We start from the raw sequence: 21,591 nt of genomic DNA, 5'->3' as shown, positions 1-21,591 counted from the left end.
TTTGACTAATCGCTTTGTTTCCTTTCTTTAAGGAATCCTTAGGGATACAAATATATGCATTTCTTGTTTTCCTAATACTGTAAAGGTGATTGATGGGCCTTCTCCAGAGTTGAATCATACCTTCTGTGCTTGAAACCATTGTCACTACATTATTGAATTTTCAAAAGACTGTTTTGCAACTCTTGTACAGGCCAGTCCAATGAAGATCAAGCAGCACTAAATTGGTTTCTGTCTATGACTGATTATTAAAGCTTGTGGTCACATTTTACAGGAGTTCATTAGCTTGATTATTATTCTCTTCTTTTTTCCAAACTTTAGTGTCTCCTGTCATGTGTCACCTCTCTATTTTTTGCTGTGTTTTACAATGCTGAAAAATTGCCTTGTCAGTTTCTCAGTCTGGTTGGAAGTAATGATCATGCACAATTAGAACAGAAATGCTCTCTACATTATTCTAAAAAGGCTGGGAACCATTTCTTTAGAGAGCATTAGGTGCCCAGAACTCATTCTAGAGAATTAAATTACTTCAATACTTAGTTCATCAGAAAAATAATCTAATTCAGTTGGTAATACAGAACATCAGTACTGCTGAAAACAAAGACAAATTTTGTTGAAGCCTTTCATATTATGCTCATCAGGAAAGTTTGTAAGAAATAACAAAGTAAAGGAAAAAAGAGATTTATACCGCATGAGTGGAGAATGCTAATTGATTGCAAGTAGGCTCTGAATTGTAGAGGCATTGCCATGAAGATTACACTAGTTAATAATGACTGACAGCTAACTGTGATGTTATGTTCACATTTTATCAAGGTAGGCTGAAGCTGATTGGTCAAGGCATTGCCTTAAGAAGTCAACCAGAGAAACACTTTCACATATTTGGTTACATTGCAATGGGTGCAATGTCCCCACATGTTCCTTCAGTCTGTAAGTGCAGGACCATGGGTATTAGTTTATGCAACTTCTGTGCACACAAGTGCATCATATTGTGAGCCCAACTAACAATACTAAACTGGTTGCCAGCATAATTCTTAGCAGAGTCAGGATTATGGAGCGAATGTTATTCGATTGTGAATCATATCTAATGTAAGATATTGTTGAGAATTTTGCAGTCATAGGCCAGTTGGGTATTTCATTAACTTACTTGTTGCAAGCAGCTGAAGGGATATAATGTTGAAATGATCCACCAGTCTTTGCAGCATATGACCTACTGTTAGGTATGTCTTCTCATACCATGTAAATATTGCTGCAGTCCATCTATTGCTCTTAAGAAGGGATATAGAACCTTTTTAGATACTGTAACATTTTTAATGTGACTTAAAACATATATTTACCTCACGTCAAACATCAAATAGCAGCATAAGACACACACATATATATATATAATATAAATATATATACAGATATGTTACTTATAAAAATAATTGGAAGCTCTCTAAAAACGTTGGTTCCAATCCTTTTAATAATAATGTAGAGAGTATTTCTGTTCTAATTGTGCGTGTTCATTACTTCTAATGATGTTCAGTTGTTACATGTATAATCAGAATTTTTTTTTTCTCTCCATAGATTTTGATCCAAGATATTTTTGGGCCTGGAGCCGCTTTCTTGATTACATCCAGTTTTGTTTAACCTTCACTGTGTTGTGCCTCTTTATTACGTACCTGCTGATTGACTCTCAACTTTATGTGGAAACTCTTGGCTTCTCAGCTGTCCTCATTGAAGCCATGTTAGGAATGCCTCAGCTTTTCCAAAACTTCAAGAACAAGTCAACAGCAGGAATGAGGTGAAAAAGTGTTCTCACTAATAAGGTTTAAATACTTTGTAAGATCTTAAGTATTTTTACAAATAATATGCTTGCTTATGTAAAAGGAAGCACCAATATTCATTTTTATCATTAACTTTTAGGTAAAGATAACATTAAGCATGGGCCAGGGATATATCCATAGAATCCATACAGTGCGGAAACAGGCCCTTCGGCCCAACAAGTCCACACTGATCCTCAGAGCATCCTACCCAGACCCATTCCACAAACCCACCTAATCTACACATCCCTGGACACTATGGGTAATTTAGCATGACCAATCCATCTAGCCTGCACATCTTTGGACTGTGGGAGGAAACCGGAGCACCCGGAGACATGGGAGAACGTTCAAACTCCACATAGACAGTTGCTCAAGGGGGAATCAAACCTGGGCCCCTGGTGCTGTGAGGCAGCAGTGCTAACCACTGAGCCACGGTGTTGCCTGTTGTAAATATAAAATGTCTGAAGTACCAAATGGTTCTTTTTGTTAGGTATAATAGACTGATGAATAAGCTCAGAGCAAAATGGATAGTGAGCTGACTTCAAGGCAGCAAACAAATAGTAAATGTTGTGTAACAGTGCAAGGATCTGAAAGGGTTAATACCGAGGAGTAACTTAAACATCACCATTATGACAGTGCCATACAGTCTTGCCAAGGAGAACAGTTTGGGATCTCAATGGGATAAAATGTACCATTGGGGTCTTCCTCTTGTCCACTGAAGCGGTGGTGGGGTTTGGGGGGTTGGTGTGTGTTGGATCCCTTCTATTTGGGCACCATATCCTCAATGGAGACTCCCCCACTTATCTTCTTGTCTAACCTTCAGTGATGATACTTAAATGGAACTGGCTGTAGTTTCAACAGGACCTATTGCCTTGGTGGATAACTGATTGTCAGGCAACTCTGAGAGGCAGGATTTCATCTTGAATGTGGGCAGAAGTCTCAGTCCGAGCCAATTAATAAACTATCAGCTGGAAAGTAGGTTGGGACATCCCAAACATGCGAAGGTGGGCTGTCCCTCAACTTTTCAGCAAAGGGTTGGGACCACCATTTCCACTTAAAATTCTGGTGTCAGATTGTCTTCTAGAGGAATGAAACATAGAAATTGTGTTAAATTTGATGTGATTCTGCTCATTACATAGGGTATATAAAGGAAGAAGGTGAAATAAAGATTTCCAAGGATAACACCAAATGTATACCCATTAAGGAACAATAAACAAGATGGGGCAATTTTATCTTGAAAAGAAAAGCCTGAGGGATCATCTTATGGACCTTTGAATAGAGGTCTTTGAAATTGTGCAAAACTTTGACGGAGTAGAGATATTGAGAATGTTTTCAATTGTGGGAAATAGAAACTAAAGGCCATCATTATGACTTAGCAACCAAGACATCAGTTAAGGACTTCAAAAGAAATTTCTGTAAATTATACAAATGTGGACCTTGCTACCACAGGTTGTAGTGAGACAAATGGTACAGATGCATTTAAAGGACAACTGGATAAGCATAGCATGATATAAACTATGATTTATATGTATATTTGATTATCAATTGAGTTGTTTGAATTTTTGCATTTAGAAGAAGTGGCATATGGATTTTTCTGTGTGTCTGAAGGAAGTAATAATTAATTTGAGTGTTTCTATAGCCATGGTGAATTTAAAAAAATTGTTTGTGAGAGCTAGTTCTCAGAACTAATGAGTTTTTACTTACCTTAGGAGTGTAACTGGACTAAACGATTGTGTCTCAATGCTTGTGTTAGAAATTTCTGGTCTTGCCTTTTTCTTAAGCATAGAGGTAACACCCATAGCTTAAAAAGGGAGATGTTTCCAGTTTTAATTTGAGTTTTGGGGTAGTTCTACAGAAGGTTGCATATGAAAGGTTACAATTGGATAATATGTCATTGTGGTTTCAAAATCTTTTAATTTATGTTATAAGGAAATAGTCTGTTATTTTGCTTCAATAAACTCCTGTGTTATAGTTAAAAACAAATCTGCAACATTGCATATTTATATTTCAGCGAGAGGCCACCTTGTTAAAACCAATAAAATAAAATGTGATTTATCAAACCACATTTCAGTCTGAGATCTAACGTGTCCAATAATGCTTAAGATGATAATAATAGGAAGAAGGAAATAAAAAGTAATAATGATAGTTAGATAAGGAAGAATGGGAGAAGACTAGAGTAGAATATAAACTGTGAAGCATAGTTTGGGTTGAATGACCTCATTCCAGGCTAAATATTGTATGTGGTTAACTATGATATGTAGAAGAACTCTTCTTATTCATTATGATGAAGGAAAGCTCCCAGAGCTTTACAAAACTGGTGAATAATTGAGCATCCCCAAATCTTGACCTTATACCAACACAACAGTAATAAATTTGTGATAAATACAATGTAGAGCCATGAAGTCACAGTTTTTATAGTATGGAAAGGGGCGCTAATCCAGTTTCCAGTAGCCTGTAACCTTGTATACTATGGTGTTTCAAGTGTTCATGTAAATAATTCTTAAAAGTCTTGATGATTATTGCCTCTACCACCCTTGTAGTCTTGCACTTGGCAAAGGAGCTATGTATTTCATTAGGGGAACAAACAAATAAATGGATTAGTGGTCTTTACAATCTTGCACCTAGTTTTTAATAATGAAAATTTTGCAAGATAATTGGCAAATTGGCGTTTCCAAAGGGAATATTGGACTGTGTATCTGTACTGCTATTTCCAGTGAGGTGTAATGAGGTGGCATAAAACTAAATAACAACACATTGGTTGTATTTTGTTGTATTTTTGCTATTGGTAATAAACTCAGCATTCTGGTTCAGCCACCTGCTATGTACATCTCTCAATTTTGCTTTCCATTGAAACCAATATAAAGTTAAAATGGGCAGGATTTGTAATGAAACAAACACAGAGAACACTGGAAAAACTTGGCATATCTGACAGCATCTGTGGAGAGAGAAATTTAGTTAATTGTTTGAGAACAGTTCTGAAAAAGAGTCATACCAGACTTGAAACACTAGCTCAATTTCTGTCTCCACAGTTGCTGTCAGAACTGTTGAGTTTTGTCAGCATTCAGGGTTTGTTTCATATTTCTAGCATCGGCAGTATTTTGCCTTTATTCGAGGATATGAAATGGGAGAGATACCAACATCCGGGTTTCAACAAGACCGCATCTGCTTATTGATGAAATATTTCTATTTCTCTTGGCTAGACTGCATTCAAAAAATGGACAAATATTTTGAACCCTGAGGTTGTTACAGCTTAAGCATTTAGAATTTTATCCACCTTGTGCCAAATTTCACTGTACAGATTGCAGATTTATGGATGAACAATCCATCACATTGGAATCTCTACCAGTGCATTAATCAGGCAACTATGTTAATGATAGGAACGCAATTATTACTGCACTGTAGCATTCTATATTGAATAGCAGCTACACAACTTCATATATGAATTTCAAATGCAAAGTTAACGTCCTTCTAATAAGACCAAATTATTGAAGTGCGCATTATGAGATATCTCTTGATGTCTTGTCTGGCCTTTTTGACACATACCTTCTGAGCCATGAGTTCAGTCAATGTGAGATATCTATCTTACACTTGTGTCTGTCTGCACCTTGTTCCTGTGCCATTCAGTAATTTTTAAAATCTCCTTCTAAATGTAGTTCAGTGATAGCTATCAGTAGGCCAAATCCCATCATGTTTTTAAGGAGTAAAGCCTATGATGGTGCAATGCTTCCTCAGAATAAAAGAGCATAGAAGGTTCAATTGAAAGCATACAAACCAAATATATTCTTTCTTGCAACTTTCTCAAACTGTGAAGTTCAAAGCATTTACTTCAAGAGTAGATTGCCCTCCAAAGATACAAGTCATAATTGAAATGAGGTACAACTAAATTAATATTTCTTAAAATGCCTTACTTACCAAAATCAATGAACATCAATGTGTATCTCTTCTATATGTAAAAATGTATCTGAAAACTTCAGGAAATATATTTTTGCCAAATCTACAATTGACACACTTAAAATTGCGTTGATTAATAACTAAATATGGATATCTGGTAGTTTTTTTAAACTTTTAATTACAAATAATCTGCTTTATTCCTTTACCAGTTGAATAATAAAATTTTGTACCTCAATTAATTAAATAAGGCATATTCTGATTTTATTTTGCATGTTGTGCATTATTCATGAGACACAGAGCTGACTGCTGGAATCAGTGATAAAATACTAAAAGATTAATATTTTAGCATAATTATCTTTATTGAAAAGAACATTTGCGACCAAATAAAAAAGTTAAGTCTAAATACAAGCTTATTTCTTGTAAAAATAGTAACAAATGTTTGTGCCACTGGTTTAGAAAGTTTGTTCCTGTCAATGGACTCCTACCTAATGCTTTATTGTGATGCTGTGACATAGCAATATGGAGACATAGTCTTCTGAGTGAAATATTGAATTCAGATTCTGTTTGTTCCTTTGGATAATAAAAATACAACACAGACCAAAGAGGCTAGGAATTGTTTCTTGTATCCAGGCCAATATTTTTGCAGAACTTTCTCCTCCGCCCTACCAATATTATTTTTGCTAAGTAATTGTACTGTTCTGGATTTTCTAAGATGTTGAAATGTTTACAGATTATCTCCAATTATGTAGTTTACTTCTGTCCACGTTTTAGTTACATTTCGATGACAGGTATAGCAGGCCAGATAATTGAAGTGATAATGACAGTGAAACTGTCAGTGTTTCCTGTCATTAGTCTACTGAGAGTGACAGCTGCTTTGGGAATCTTCAGTCTCCACAGCAAGCGTGATTTGATGAAATTTCTTTTTTTTTTCTGTTAGACATGCTGCAGAAAACCCTTGAAAAAGTTGCACCTTGTTAAATAAGTTGAAACTGATTTTTTAACAGCATACTAACTTCATAACTGTTATTAAATACCCTCACTGGCACTGAAAAGCTTATTTTGTTTATGTGGAATGTCAAATTTCTCCCAAGTTTAAGAATCCGTAATTTTTGATTTTTTTTTAAAAGTTCTTTTTTCATTTTGAAACGTTTTTTAATCTCTATTTTAATTTCTAACATAATTCAATCATAAATATTTATTTTTCTATGTGAAATTTTAAATTGGAAGTGAAAGTGCTTTTATCTTCCAGCCTTGCTTTGTATGAATACATTTATGTGATTGGATGCACACCTGTTTGCTGATATCACTGTTCCTGCCTGCTAAGAGATTCCCTTTTTAAAGTATGAATTCCTGGGATTTGGATGTTGCTGACAGTACCATGATTTATTGCCAATCCCCAATTTCCCCTGTGCCCAATTGAGAAGGCGGTGAAGAGCTGCCTTCTTGAACTGCTGCAGTCCACACTGTAGGTACACCCACAGTGCTGTTAGGGAGTTCCAAGATTTTGACTCAGCAGCAAGGACGGAACAGTGATATAGTTCCAAGTCAAGATGGTGTGTTTCTGGTTAGGGAACTTGCAGGTGGTGCTGTCTGCTGCCTTTTGTTCTTCCAGATGGTGTAAGTCACCAGTTCGAAAGGTGGTGCCCAGGAATCTTGGTGAGTTACTGTAGTGCATCAAGTTAGTGGTACTTACCAATGCTCAAAATACGTGGGGGTGGTATGAGGATCCATCCATCCGCCAAAAACAGGGCAATCCATTCAATGAAAAGTCGCCCCTGAAATCAAATACTCAAAATTAACAAGGGACTGATCATTCTGTTAGAGGCTGGTCTCTCTGCTGCTTGCTGCTGACACCTATCAACAGCAAATACAGGAGAAGGGCAAATTGATTGATTGATTGATTGATTGTCACTTGTACCAAAGTACAGTGAAAAACTTTGTTGATGAGCAGTACAGGCAGATGCGAAAAGAACTGCAGAGACAATGTAAGTGGTGGCAGCAAAAGAGGCTAGTGTGGCTAAAAATGGGGGAGAACAGTTTTGAACCTTTTCAGCAACGGAATAATGTCTTCTACGATCATTACTATTGCAATGAACTCTGTCAATTGGATAATTTAATGCTGAATAGTTTTGTATCCTCAAGATTTATATTTACGTGTTATGATTACCTGAAGGAGTCTTTCATAAAATTACTTGAAGTACAATGACTGTGTTAGAGACAAACATGCAACTGTTTAGTTCTGACCTGCCCAGTCTTTTCAAGTGTGTTCATAGTGATTTTTTTCTTCTGTACTGGTGCGTTTGTCAGTTATTCTTCTCTTTGAAAAAAATTGTTGCTGACCTATGTCTCTGATCATGTGCTAATTTAAATATTATGGTGCCTTGAAATTAATGTTTTCCTTATGTTTTGTGGCCTTATGTTTAATGGAGCAGTGATGATTATTGAGGACAATGTTGAATTCTATAAGCCTGATTCTATTTTAATAAATAGATAAATACCCGATTTGTCAACACAGATACAGAAGGTAATGTTGATAAATAACTGCATTCCCAGATAAAGGAGTGACTGAGAATAAAAAATTGTCTTCTGAAAATCAAAACGTAATGCTTGAGAAAATCTCAAGAGGAGACCTCAGTGGGGGAGGGGCGAGAGTAATGACTCCTGGTACACACTGCTGCCACAGTACATTAGTGGTTAAGGAAGTGATTGTTGTGATGGATTGAATGCCAAACAAGTGGTGTCCTTTGTCCTGAACAGTATCCAGCTTCTTGAGTATTGTTTGATCTCCAGCTATCCAGGCAGATGAAGAACATTCAATCTGTCCACTGACTTGTACTATGTAGATGGTGGATAGGACAGGGGAGACAGGAGGTGAATGACTTGTTGCAGGGTTCAGAGCATTTGACCTGCTGTTGTAGCTCCCGTATTTAAATGGTTGGTCCAGAACAGTTTCCAATCAATGGTAACCTCCAGTGTGTTAATAGTGAGAGATTTAGCTATAATTATGCCATTGAAAAACAAGGGGGCAATGGTTAGATTGTCTCTTAATCAAGCTGATATCTCCTAGCATGTTGTGGCAAGGCAACAAATGTTACTGCTACTTATCAGCCCAAGCCCGAACTTTGTCCAGGACTTGCTGTATATGAACACAGACTGCATCGGTATCTGAGGAGTCACAAATGATTTTGAATGTTGAGCAGTCTTCAGTGAATATTCCTACTTCTGACATTATGATAGAGGGAAAGTCATTGATCAAGCAATGGAAAGTAGTTGGGTCAAGGACAATGCCCTGAGGAACTCCTACAGAGATGTCTTTTGACTCAATCATTCTTGAAGATGATTGGCTTCCAACTTCACAACCATCTTACTTTATACAATACAATACAGCACAGGAACAGACCCTTAGGCCCACCAAGCCTGCACCGATTCCTCGGTCCTTATTTAGACCTGCTACTTATTGCCCATATGCGGTTTCCATCCCTCTGTTTACCTCCCGTTCAAGTGTCTATCAAGATACGCCTTAAACGTTGCTAAGGTGCCTGCTTCCACCAACCCCACTGGGAATATGTTCCAGGCACCCACCATTGTCTGTGTGAAGTTTCTCCTGCACTTGTCACCTAAACCCTCCTCCCCTCAACTTGAACCTGTGCCGTTTGTAGTTAACTTTTCCACCCTTGGAAAAAGCCTCTGACTATCCAACATATCTATGCCTCCCATAGGAGGTCATATCTCACTCTATCAGGTCACCGCTCAGCCTCCATCTTTCCAGTGAAAACAATGTGAGTTTATTCAAGAGATAGTAGGAACTGCAGATGCTGGAGAATCTGCGATAACAAGGTGTAGAGCTGGATGAACACAGCAGGCCAAGCAGCATCAGAGGAGCAGGAAAGCTGACGTTTCTGAAGAAGGGTCTAGGCCCGAAACATCAGCTTTCCTGCTCCTCTGATGCTGCTTGGCCTTCTGTGTTCATCCAGCTCTACATCTTGTTATCTGAGTTTATTCAACCTCTCTTCATAACTAAAACCCTCCAGACCAGGCAACATCCTGGTAAACCTTCTCCGCACTCTCTCCAAAGCATCCACATCCTTCTGGTGGTGTGGCAACAAGAACTGCATGCAATATTCCAAATGTGGCCTAACTAAAGTTTTATACAGCTGTAACATAACTTGCTAACTTTTATATTCGATTCCCTGACCAATGAAGGCAAGCGCGCCATATGCCTTCTGGACCACCTTATCCACCCCTGTTGCCACTTTTAGGGATCTGTGGACCTGTAAACCCAGATCCCTCTGTATGTTAATGGTCCTGAGGATTCTGCCATTTATTGTATAATTCATACCTGAATTTGATCCTAAAATGCATCACCTCGCATTTGTGCAGATAAAACTCCATCTGCCATTTATCTGCTCAAATCTGCAATCCATCTATATCCAGCTGTAATCTTTGACAATCCTCCTCACTCTTTGCAACTCTGCAACTCCAGTATCATCTGCAAACTTTCTATTCAGATCACTTGCATTTTCCTCCAGATCATTTATATATATTACAAACAACAAAGGTCCCAGCACTAATTCCTGTGGAACATCACTAGTTACTGACCTCCATTCCAAAAAGCACACTTCCACAGCTACTGTGTCTTCTATGACCAAGCCAGTTTTGTATCCATCTAGCTAGGTCACCCCAGATCCCATGAAACTCTACCCTCTGTACCAGCCTGCCCTGAGGTACCTTATCAAATGCCTTACTAAAGCCCATCCACTGCCCTTCCCTCATTAGTCGTTCTTGTAACCTCCTCAAAAAACTCAAGTTGGTGAGACATGACCTTCCCCACACAAACCCATGCTACCTATCATTAACAAGTCCATTTGCTTCCAAATGTGAATAAATCCTGTCTGTGCTAGGTATGACTTCAACCAGGAGGGTTTTCCTTCTGATTCCTATTGACTCTGGTTTTTCCAGGGCTGCATGATGCCACAATTTGCTCAAATGCTGCCTTGATGTCAAGGGCATTCACTCTCACCCCACCTACAGAATACAGCTGTTTTGTATATGTTTGGACCCTGGCTGTAACAAAATCAGGAGCTGAATGGCCCTGGCAGAACCCAAACTCAGTGAGCAGGTTATTCCAAATCAAGTTTTGCTTGATAGCACTATTGATGATTGGGAGCAGACAGATAGGGTGGTAATTGCCCAGGTTGCATTTGTCACATATTTTTGTGGACATGAGATAGCTGGGCAAGTTCCCATATTGAACAGAGTTCTGGCAAAGAGTCATACCAGACTCGAAATGTTAATTCCGTTTCTCTCTCCACAGATGCTGCCAGAACTGCTGAGTTTCCCAATGCTCTCTGTGTTTATTCCAGCATCCGCAGTATTTGCCTTTATTGGAGTTTCCATTTGGCCTGGCAGATGCCAATATCTTAGCCGTACTGGAGCAAACTTTCAATAATTATTGCTGAAAACTTGTGAGGCTCATAACCTCTGCAATGTCCAGTGCTTTGATCTCATGAAATGGATCAAACCTGAAGAGTATATTAATGACTTGAGGGAAGAAAGTCAAAGTACTGTAGCCAAATTTGCGGACAACACTAAAACGGCATGGAAAGGCAGGTTGCAAGAGAGATAAAGACAGTTTACAGAGCAATATTCATAGGATAATTCAGAAGACAAAATGTAGGCCAATAGAGTATTGTATGGGAAATTGTTCATTTTGGAAGGGAGAACAAAAGAACAGTATTATTGAAATGGAGAGGGACCGCAGAAAGCTGCAACACAAATGGACTTGGGGCTACTTGTACACAATACATAGAAAGCTAGCATACAGCTGCAGCAGGTAATCAGGAAGGCTCATGGAATGTTAGCCCTTACCTTAAGTGACTGGTGTATAAGACTAGGGAAGTCTTATTGCAACTGTACAAGGTGCTGGTGAGACCACATCTGGAGACTTGTGGGCAGTTTTGGTCTCCTTATTTGAGGAATTCTATCATTTATTGGAGGCATTTCAGACAATGTTCACTAGGATGATTCCTGGTATGGAGAGATTGTCTTATGAGTAAAGATTAAACAGTTTGGGACAGTATTCAGTGGAGTTTAGAAGATTGAGGGGTGATCTCATTGAAACATGTAGGATTCTTCAGGGGCTTGACAGGGTAAATGCTGAGAGGATGTTTCCCTTCATGGGAGAGTTGAGGGCCAAAGAGCATAGTCTCAGAATAAATTTAAGACTGAGATGAGGAGTAATTTCTTCTCTCAGAGAGTTGTGAGTCTTTGGAACTCCTTGCCACAGAGAACTCTGGAGGTAGAGTCCTTGTATATATTTAAGGCTGAGATAGACAGATTCTTGATCAGTGCAAGAATCAAGGGTTTCAGGGAAAGGAAAGGAAAATGAATGTGAGGAAAGTCAGATCTGCCATAATCTATTGAATGGTGAATTAGGCTTGAGGGGTAGAACAATCTACTCCTGTTCTTATTTCTTATGCTTTTATAGACTGGCATTTGTCATGCTAGAGGCCTGAGAAAGAAGCCAAGACTGATCAACCAGTTGGCATTTCAAGCTCAAAATAGATGCAAATGCCTTGTCTTTTACACTGATGTTCTAGGTACCCCATCATTGATAATGGGAATATTTGTGGAGTCTTCTCTTATTGTTATTGTTTAATTGTCCACCATCTTCACGACAAGACGTGGCAGGACTGTAGAACTTAGATTTGTTCCATAGGCAGTGAAATTTCTTCATACTGTCTACTTACTGCTGTTTCCACAGTTCATCCTCCAGGTAGCCTGTACTGTAGCTTCATCAGGTTGACACCTCATTTTATCTATGCCTGGTGAAGCTCCTGGCATATTATTCTACATTTTTCATCAAACCAAAGTTATTGCTGGATTGATATTGATGGTAGAACAGGGCATATGTCAGCCCATGAGGTTACAGATCGTGCTTGAATATAATTCTGCTGCAGCTGATGGCCTACATCGTCTCAATGATGCCCAGTTATGGGTTGCTAGAATAAAACAAAGAACTGTGGACACTGGAGATCTGAAACAAACAAAAGCCGTAATTGCTGCAGAACCTCTGCAAGTCTCGCAGCATTCGTGAAGAGAAAGCAGAGTTAATGTTTCAAGTCCATTAACCATTCTTCAGAACTGGGTTTCTCTTCACAGGCTACTAGATCTGCTGAGTTTCTCCAGCAATTTCTGCTTTTGTTCTTTTTTGAGTTGCTAGATCTGGTCAAAGTCACACAATGCGATGGAGGTAATCTTCATTGTGAAGATGGACTTTGTCTCCACAATGACTGTGACCGACTGTAAAGTAGTTATTTCTATTGACACTTTCATGGACTGAGGTATCTGCAACAGGTAGTTTGATGAGGATGCAATCAGGTAAGTTTTTCTCTGTTGTTCATTCTCTCACTTTCTCCAGACCCCTTTGGACCCAGCCAGCTCAATCAGTAGAGGTGCTGTGCAGAGAGCACAATCTTGGTAATGGACATTGAAGTCCCCCATCCAAAAGCACATGCTATGACTTTGCCACACTCATTAATTCTTCAAAGTGATGTTAAACATTGAGGAGGAGCACTGAGTCATCAGCTGAGGGGATTGGAGGTTAGCTGTCAGTGGTAATCAGTAGATGTTTGCTTCTCATGTTTAATCTGATACCATAATACTTCATGGGATCTGGAGTTAATGTTGATGACCGCTAAGGCAACTCCTTCCTAACTGTATACCACTGTGCCTCCACCTCTAATGGGTGGAGGATGGGCAGGACATTCAGGATTTTGAATGAGGGTGTCTGGAACATTGTCTGTAAGGTATAATTCCATGAGAATAACCATGTAAGGCTGTTACTTGAATCATCCGTGATATAGGAGTCCAAATTTTGACACAAACCCTCAGATATTAGTAAGGGGCACTCTGCACAGTTAACAGAACTGGATTTGCCATTCTTGTTTCTGGTGCTTAGGCCAATGCTGGATGGTTCATCTGTTTTCATTCCCTTTTTAGAGACTTTGTAGTAGTTTGATTCAGCAGTAAAACTTCCTAGACCGTTTGAGAGAGCAGTTAAGAGTGGATTTGTAGTCACACGTACTCCAGACATGGTAAGGCTGGCTGTTTTCCCTCCCAGAAAGGAATTAGGAAAGATGTTAATTAGGTACAGAGATCACTTGACCTTTGTAGGTAGCTTTCTTTGAGATCAATTGCGAGTGCCCTTAATTCACTATTAACTTAAAATTCCCAACTCATCGTAATTTTATTACGGAGGTAAAGATTGTGATATTCATCAGTGTTGGAAAATGGAACATTTGTATATACAGTGCTCAGATCAATCATTTACGGGTCAGGATCTAACATGCTGGTAAAAGGTTTGATGTGAAATAAATGTACACTGTCACAGCCAAGGTACTTACCCTTAATCTCAATTGAACACCATTAATCTCAGCAGAGTGACTATACATTTCCAATACCAGCAATTAATGTCCAGCAACACCAGCGACTCTATGAATGAGACAGCATGTTATTTGTCAAAACAGGCAATTTTATATATGACTGTTCAATCCAATGGAAAATAGTGAGGATCTGCCTAATCTTCATGTAGTATAATGATGTCCAATCAGAAGCCTTTCTGGGTCCTGTTTCAGAATTGAAGCTCAAACTTATTTGTGCTAACATTTCTGAACTTTACAGACTGAGAGAGGTTTGAAAACAGCAGCTACTTAGGCAATGGTCAGTACATACAGAGAGACATCTCAGAAAGTATTATAGAATAGTAGAAGCAAGAGATCGTCATTTGGCATGGTGGAGGATGAAAGAGAAAGGGGTCAGGAGGAGTTGCAAGAGTTGAAGATGACAGTGTTAAAGACAGTTTTGGGAATATTAAGAAGGCTGGAATGGTAGAGATGGTGAAAGAAGAAGTTTCAGATAATGAGAAAAGTGTACCTGAAGAAGGGAGCCCAGTGATGGACTAGTGAGATGAGAAATAGGTTTGTATTGGAGGGCACAAGGATCTCCTCTGTCACACAGAACTAGAGGAAATCAATAGAAGCAGAGAAGACAAGGCCATGGAAGAATTTTAAAGTGAACACTATAATCTTAAAATGATTTCTGTTGATCATAGGAAACCAACTGAGCTTGGTAGGGACAAGAAAGATGGAGGTGTAGGTTTTAGTGTGAATGGCAATATGGACTACATGGATTGTAAGCCTTATATATTAAGAAGGCTAGCAATAGGCAGAAAACATATATTGGTTATGTCAACTGTATAGAGCTGGAAGGATCCAGAGGTAAATTGGTTCAATGTGTGGTGACATTGACAGGCACTAGACAGCATGGTCCTTAAGACAAGTAGTGAACACATCTTTTTCTGGAATATTGCAAATTGCCAATCAAGGCAACACCCTGAGCCCCTGAAGTGCTCCTGTTCCAACATGTCAACAAAATTCAGCCCCTACCAGTACACTCTGAGTTGTGGGTAGTACCTCCTGTAAACTGCAGTCCTGCTGCTAAACAGTTACAGTGCTCTGAATGACAAGCTGTTATGCTGCTTGTGCTGATCATACTGCTCATTGTCTGAACTCCAATCGAGGGCAGTTAGGAGGTCACCCATTCTGATGTGACTCAAAAAGTGTCCAAAGTGTAGAAAGTAAAATCTCAGGAGTGTTGAGCACTCATTGCAGTATTTCAAAGTGTTTTAATTGGCTGCTGTTGTGTTTTCACTTTATTTTTACAGGAAGGTTTCAGGAAAACCAGGAAAGCCAGGAACGCAGCCTTAAATTTGCAAGTTCGTTGAAATATTTTTCCAATTCTGTACTTCATGTACATTTAAAGAAAAACTTATTTTCTTCAAATCCCTACAGTGTAGAAACAGGCCATTCAGCCCAACAAGTCCACACCAACCTTCTGAAGAGCATCCCACCCAGACCCATCCCCTTACCCTATAACCTCACATTTCCCATGGCTAATGCACCTATCCTACACATCCCTGAACATTATGGACAAGTTAGCAAGGCCAATCCACCTAATTTGCACATCTTTGGACCGTGGGAGGAAACTGGAGCACCCAGCAGAAGCCCACACAGAATGTGCAAGCTCCACACAGACAGTCACCTGAGGGTGGTTTTGAACGTGGGTTGCTGGTGCTGTGAGGCAGCACTGCTAATCACTGAGCCACCATGCTGCTCCCTGAAGAGAGTTGTACACAAAATAGCCTAATACATGTAGAAGGCAAGGGTTTAGAGCTGAGATAGTAGGAACTGCAGATGCTGGAGAATCTGAGATAACAAGGTGTAGAGCTAGAAGAACACAGCAGGCCAAGCAGCATCAGAGGAACAGGAAGGCTGACGTTTCGGGCCTAGATCCTTCTTCAGAAAAATGGATTTTTCTGAAGAAGGGTCTAGGCCTGAAACGTCAGCCTTCCTGCTCCTCTGATGCTGCTTGGCCTGCTGTGTTCATCCAGCTCTACACCTTGTTATCCCAAGGGTTTAGAGCTTCCAGCTTCTGACGGACTTACATTTTTCCCATTTTTATTCCCCCTCACCCATCTACACTCAAATCACAAGTTCTCCCAAGTTAAAATTCCTCTCAGCTCTTTAATTCAGAATTTTAAAGGCAGTAGAAATACAAACTCTAAATTAGTCTGACATTTTTTCATTAGATGTAAACAGAAGGTGCTAAATTTCTACTTATCTAACCATGACTAATGACCTACTTGGAAGTGCAAGGAACGTAGGGGAATATTAAGTTGATTCTAAAGTACTACAGATGAAACGTCAATAATTTCCTTGTATTTCCACATTTCTGGAACCCGAAGTAAAACAAGTAGATTATGTAACATATCCAATTCTTCATTTACAACTTTGCTAGAGTATTACAGGAAAAGATCATACATTATCAGTAACACTTTATCAAGAATCCTTTAAGCAGATTTTACTTTCTTTTTCTGTGCCCTTACACAGAAAGACTTGTATCTGCAAGCCAGGTTTTTCCAACCATCCTATGAGACAGTAGGTTTCATTTTCAAGAGTATGCACCATTTTCAAGACTCTGAAAACCTTGTTGCATTTAATGATAACCATTGGAGGTAGCTATTACGAGGGGGCATAGTTTTACAGTGAGTTGAGGTAGATGTAGGGGAACGTCAGACGTAGGTTCTTTATTCTGAGAGTGGTAGGGACATGGAATGCATTGCTAGAGAGGGTAGTGGAGTTGGCCTCATTAGGGGCATTTAAGCGGCAATTAGATAGGCATATGGATGATAGTATAAGGTAGGGGTGGAGGTTAGATGGACCTTAGGTTTAGGGTAAAAGTTCGGCACAACATTGTGGGCTGAAGGGCCTGTACTGTGCTGTACTATGTTCTATTTTCAAATTTTTATGGCCTTTCACTTTCAGAAAAATTGCAAAAATAGAGATAACACAGTGTGGAGCTGGAGGAACACAGCAGGCCAGGCAGCATCAGAGGAGCAGGAAAGTTGACGTATCGTGTTGGGAGCCTTCTTCAGAAATGGCAGAAGGGTCCCGACCTGAAACATCAACTTCCCTGCTCCTCTGATGCCGCCTGGCCTCTGTGCTCCTCCAGCTCCACACTGTGTTATCTCTGACTCCAGTTTCGGCAGTTCTTACTATCTCTCAAAAACAAACTAAGATTTCTTTAAAAAGTAGAAATGTGTTGACAATTGGTAAGGTGGCTTAAACACTACCACGTCAAGAAAAACATGAATGGGTCTTGCCAGTGTTGCCCACATCTTGTAAGTGAATAAAGAAATATTAAATCCATCAAGGAGTCACTCAGTTGATATTGTCAGGGCACAATGGTAATTTTAATTTGGAAACTTGAGTGAGACATCAAAGTAAATTTCCTGCCAATTGAAAATGGCAGGGAAGATTAGAACCAAAGAGAGGCCCAAAATATAATCAAAGCATTTTTTCTTGATTTCCCTTGTGGGTACCAGAGAGATATTCCACCATCCCTGATAAGCAAAGCTTAGTTTTTTTCCTGCTGTGCATTTGCTTATCCTTTGCATGCTACCTCCTCACATACTTTCCTGGAACATCATGGGGCAGGTTCAGTTGCCATTTCTGTCACCTGCTCGGTCTCAGTAAGCAGCCAGAATGGCATGGAAGTCATTGGTGGAATTTAAATGGAACGTGGGCTTAAACGATTCATGCTGCATTTCTTGTATATTAGTTGAGTTTCTACCTTGCTCATTAGATCTGGCCAGGAGATAAAATTATGCCATTGATTCTGTTATCCATCACTGCTGTAAATGTGTCTTTAACTACATTGCAGATACTATAAATCTTGAAGCCAACCTACTGTTGCTGTGCTGTTTTGTGTTTTTGTTTTGTTGTGGGTAAATCACCACAAGTTAGCTTTGATTCGACAACTTATTAAGAAATTTCACAGAAAATCAAATACTGAAATGATGATTTAAACTTTATTGCACATACCAACCAAAATAAGACCCTCATTCAGATTCCTAACACTGACAGCATTTTGCCTTCATGACAATGTTTTCAACACCTATGGGCAACTTAGAAATGCCACAAATTGCACAATCCTTTGATGAACAAGTAGGAAATGACTCCAGTGTCAGATTTACATGGGCTTGCAGCCTTATCATCATCACCTTCCATAATTCATTTGAAACATTCGTTGAAAGTCTTTGCTGGCTTCTTTAATGGATCATCCAATGAGTAGCTGAGTCAAAACACATGCAGGGTCCTGTATTGATCCCAGCTGTCTGCTGAGTTAATTGATCACAACCCAGATGATGTTAGGCCACTTCAGTTGGTCTCTGCATGCACTACTTAGAGAAGGAAAATATGTCTAGTCTTTCAGCGTCCTCTGTAGGAAGTGTGCATGTTTGAGAAGGAACATTGGATTTACTGGTACTATCTGTCATACTAAAATACTTTTCTAAAATTCAGTGTTACTTTGGCAAGACATTTTTCCCTAGCAGGATCTCAGTACCTTTAGGAGTGGAGAATAGGAAACAAATGTTATAAAGAAAAATTGTTCAGGGCGCATTTTACTTTAGATAGCATGTAATGAGGTATGCTTCTGTAAATTTTGTATAACCCTTTGTAATTATCCACTTCATCTAATAGATTACTGCTGTATTTGTAAAAGTAATTACCTATCATTTGAACTGCTTTATCTAGTGTAGTAATACTAGTGACATTTAATATCAAGGAGGGAATAAATCAAGATCCTTGTAAAGTCCACCTTTATTTATTCCAGAGAAAAATGCATCCATCCTAATGATTTTAAGTACGTTATCAATCAAAGTTATCAAAGTTACCAAAGTATGACTCGGTTACATGTTTATGAAGGTCAAAAGCTCCTTACAAGAAAGTAGATTATGTGGAAGGTATGAAGCAGAGTAATGCACACCTCTGAGCAAGTTCAGGAGGAATTAATGTGGTAGAAAATGCCACTGCTGTAAAAGGCATCAGTCTGTGAGGCGTTCTCACACCCATTTGGGGAAACTATGTTTTCCTGGGATTTCTATAATTCTTCTACACAGGTACGCAAAGCAGAGCTCATATGAAATTCATTCTCAGGGTCATTAAAGTTGTAGATTCTGATTCAGTAAAATTTTCAAGTTTATCTGGTCTAGAGCCAAGATGATCATAAACTAGTCATTCTTTTGACAGTGACTTAATCCATATTGGATCTTATACTATTATTGACATAGTTACGTAGCAAAGAGGATCTCTGAAATGTTCAATTTAAAACTCCAGATGTTTCCTTACTGTCATTGTTCTCAATACCCAGTTAACCAAATCTTGATTTTAAAATTCTCATCCTTGTTTCAAATCCCTACATGGCCTTAGCTGATCCTATCTGTGCAAACTCCTTGAGCTCACAATCTTCCAGCTTCTTCCTCCAATTTGTCTTCCTCCAATTTTGGTCTGTTATGTTCCCTCAGTTTTAATTGTTGCACCATTGGTGGCCATACCTTAACTGGCCTGGAGCTCTGGAATTCTCTCTAAACCTATCTGTTTACCTTACTTTCCCCTTCGATCAGCTTTTGGTACCTACCCTAATATTTCTTACATGGCTAAGTGTCAAATTTTGTTTGATTGTGCTCCAGTGATGCGATTTGGGATGTTTGCCTGTGTAAAAGGCAGTGTATAGCTGCAGTTGTTGTTGCTGTCGCTCACAAACAATTGCAATTTTAGTCTTAGCTGAATTTGAAAAGTAATAGTCAACTGATTTGATCCAAAGATAGTAATGTTTCTTGTGTAGCAAGAGTGATTGACTGAGAAATAACCAGGGTTATGCCCAACTTGCCTGTGTGCTTTTTTGGTATGAAATGAATCTCTCAGACTGGAGAAATGAAGATGGAAGGCTTTACTTTGATAATGCAGTTGCACTTACTTATAGTCATAATGAACTATAGAGGATTTATTTTTTAATTTTAATATTTTAAAACTCTGATGTAAGCTACAGATGATGGGCTAAAGTAGCATTCTTAGGGGATTTAATGTATGAGCTGGTTGGTGGGTTTTTGTGTAATCTGATGCTGTGGTTGCTTCATTCGCTGAACTGGTTCATTAGTTCGCAGACATTTCATTGCCTTGCTGGGTAACATCATCAGTGCAGCCTCTGATGAAGCGCTGTTGTGTTTTCCCACCTGGTATTTAAACTCTGGGGTCCATTGGAATTGATTACATCGTTTCTGGTTTTCCTTTGCAGCGGTGTATATATAGGATCTAGTTCTATGTGTTTGTTGATGGCCTTCTTAGTGGAGAACCAGGCCTCTAGAAATTCCCGTGCTTGTCTCTGTTTGGCCTGTCCTAGGATCCTGGTGTTGTCCCAGTCAAACTGGTGGTTCTCCTTATCCATGTGAATGGAAACGAGTGAGTATTGGTCATGTCTTTTTGTTGCTAGTTAGTGTTCATGTATTCCTGTGGCCAGTTTGCTTCCTATCTGTTCAATGTAATGTTTGACACAGTCTTTGCATGGAATGTTGTATATCACGTTGGTTCTGCCCATAATTGGTAACGGGGTCTTTGGTTTGAGGCGGGAAAACACAACAGCGCTTCACCGGAGGCTGCACTGATGATGTTACCCAGCAGGGTAATGAAAAGTCTGCGAACTAACAAACCAGCTCAGCGAGCGCACCAACCACAGCATCAGATTACACAAAAACCCACCATTCAGCTCACACATTAAATCCCCACTGAAAAGGTCCTGACCCGAAACGTCAACTTTCCTGCTCCGCTGATGCTGCCTGGCCTGCCGTGTTCCTCCAGCTCCACACTGTGTTATCTCTGACTCCAGCATCTGCAGTTCTTGCTATCTCTGGAAGTGGTGAAATGCTGCTTCCCCAATCACAGGGTGGCTCTCTTCCATGCATGCTGTTGACAAGCTCATTTGTGAGCGTGGGACAGAAGCAACCTCTGAATGTCGGAGCAGCAAGCAGTTAGGTAAGCAATAATGGTAAGTCTGCTGCAGGGCGAGTGTAGGTAAAAGGTAGAAGGCAGTTGCTAAAGGGTATGTGGAGGGAGAAGGGGGCTGCAAAAGGGGACTGGGCAGGAGTGGCAAGCTGCAAGAGTGTTAAGGGAGTGATGGAGGTTGCAAGAGAAACAGTGGGTGGTCTACAATGGAGAGTGAACAATTGTTAACTTGTCACCAATGAGACATTCAGTTAACTCTAATCCAATTGTACTTTAAAACAATGAGGTAGTGAATTCTTTGCAAATAAATGTGGAGTCTCTAGTTTAAGACTGCATATGTTCAGGAGTTACTGTGCTTGGGAAAAGTTATATTGTATACTAATGTAATGAACATTGTTAATTATTAAATTTAAGTCTGGGATTGAGATCTGAGATACAGTATAAACGGTTGTAAGTGCCTAGAAAAATGTTCCAGTTTTGTGCACGTGATGATGGAATCGCAT

The 21,591-nt window shown here is 39.4% G+C and overlaps 1 protein-coding gene across 2 annotated transcripts in view; it reads left to right on the top strand.

Annotated features, from left to right (window-relative positions):
* Positions 1–21,591, top strand: part of si:dkey-246g23.2 (solute carrier family 66 member 2) — a 56,139-nt gene that overhangs the window by 27,331 nt on the left and 7,217 nt on the right. For both annotated transcript variants that reach the window (XR_007263823.1, XM_048606078.1), the window contains one exon: positions 1,561–1,777. Coding sequence is in view for 1 of the 2 variants with exons in the window: in XM_048606078.1 (XP_048462035.1) it covers positions 1,561–1,777 (217 nt within the window). In the remaining variant the exon portion in view is untranslated. The remainder of the gene's footprint in view (positions 1–1,560; positions 1,778–21,591) is intronic.

Source organism: Rhincodon typus, chromosome 15 (assembly GCF_021869965.1).
Source record: "Rhincodon typus isolate 14 chromosome 15, sRhiTyp1.1, whole genome shotgun sequence".
Taxonomy (NCBI): domain Eukaryota; kingdom Metazoa; phylum Chordata; class Chondrichthyes; order Orectolobiformes; family Rhincodontidae; genus Rhincodon; species Rhincodon typus.
This window is presented reverse-complemented; position numbering and strand designations above follow the sequence as displayed.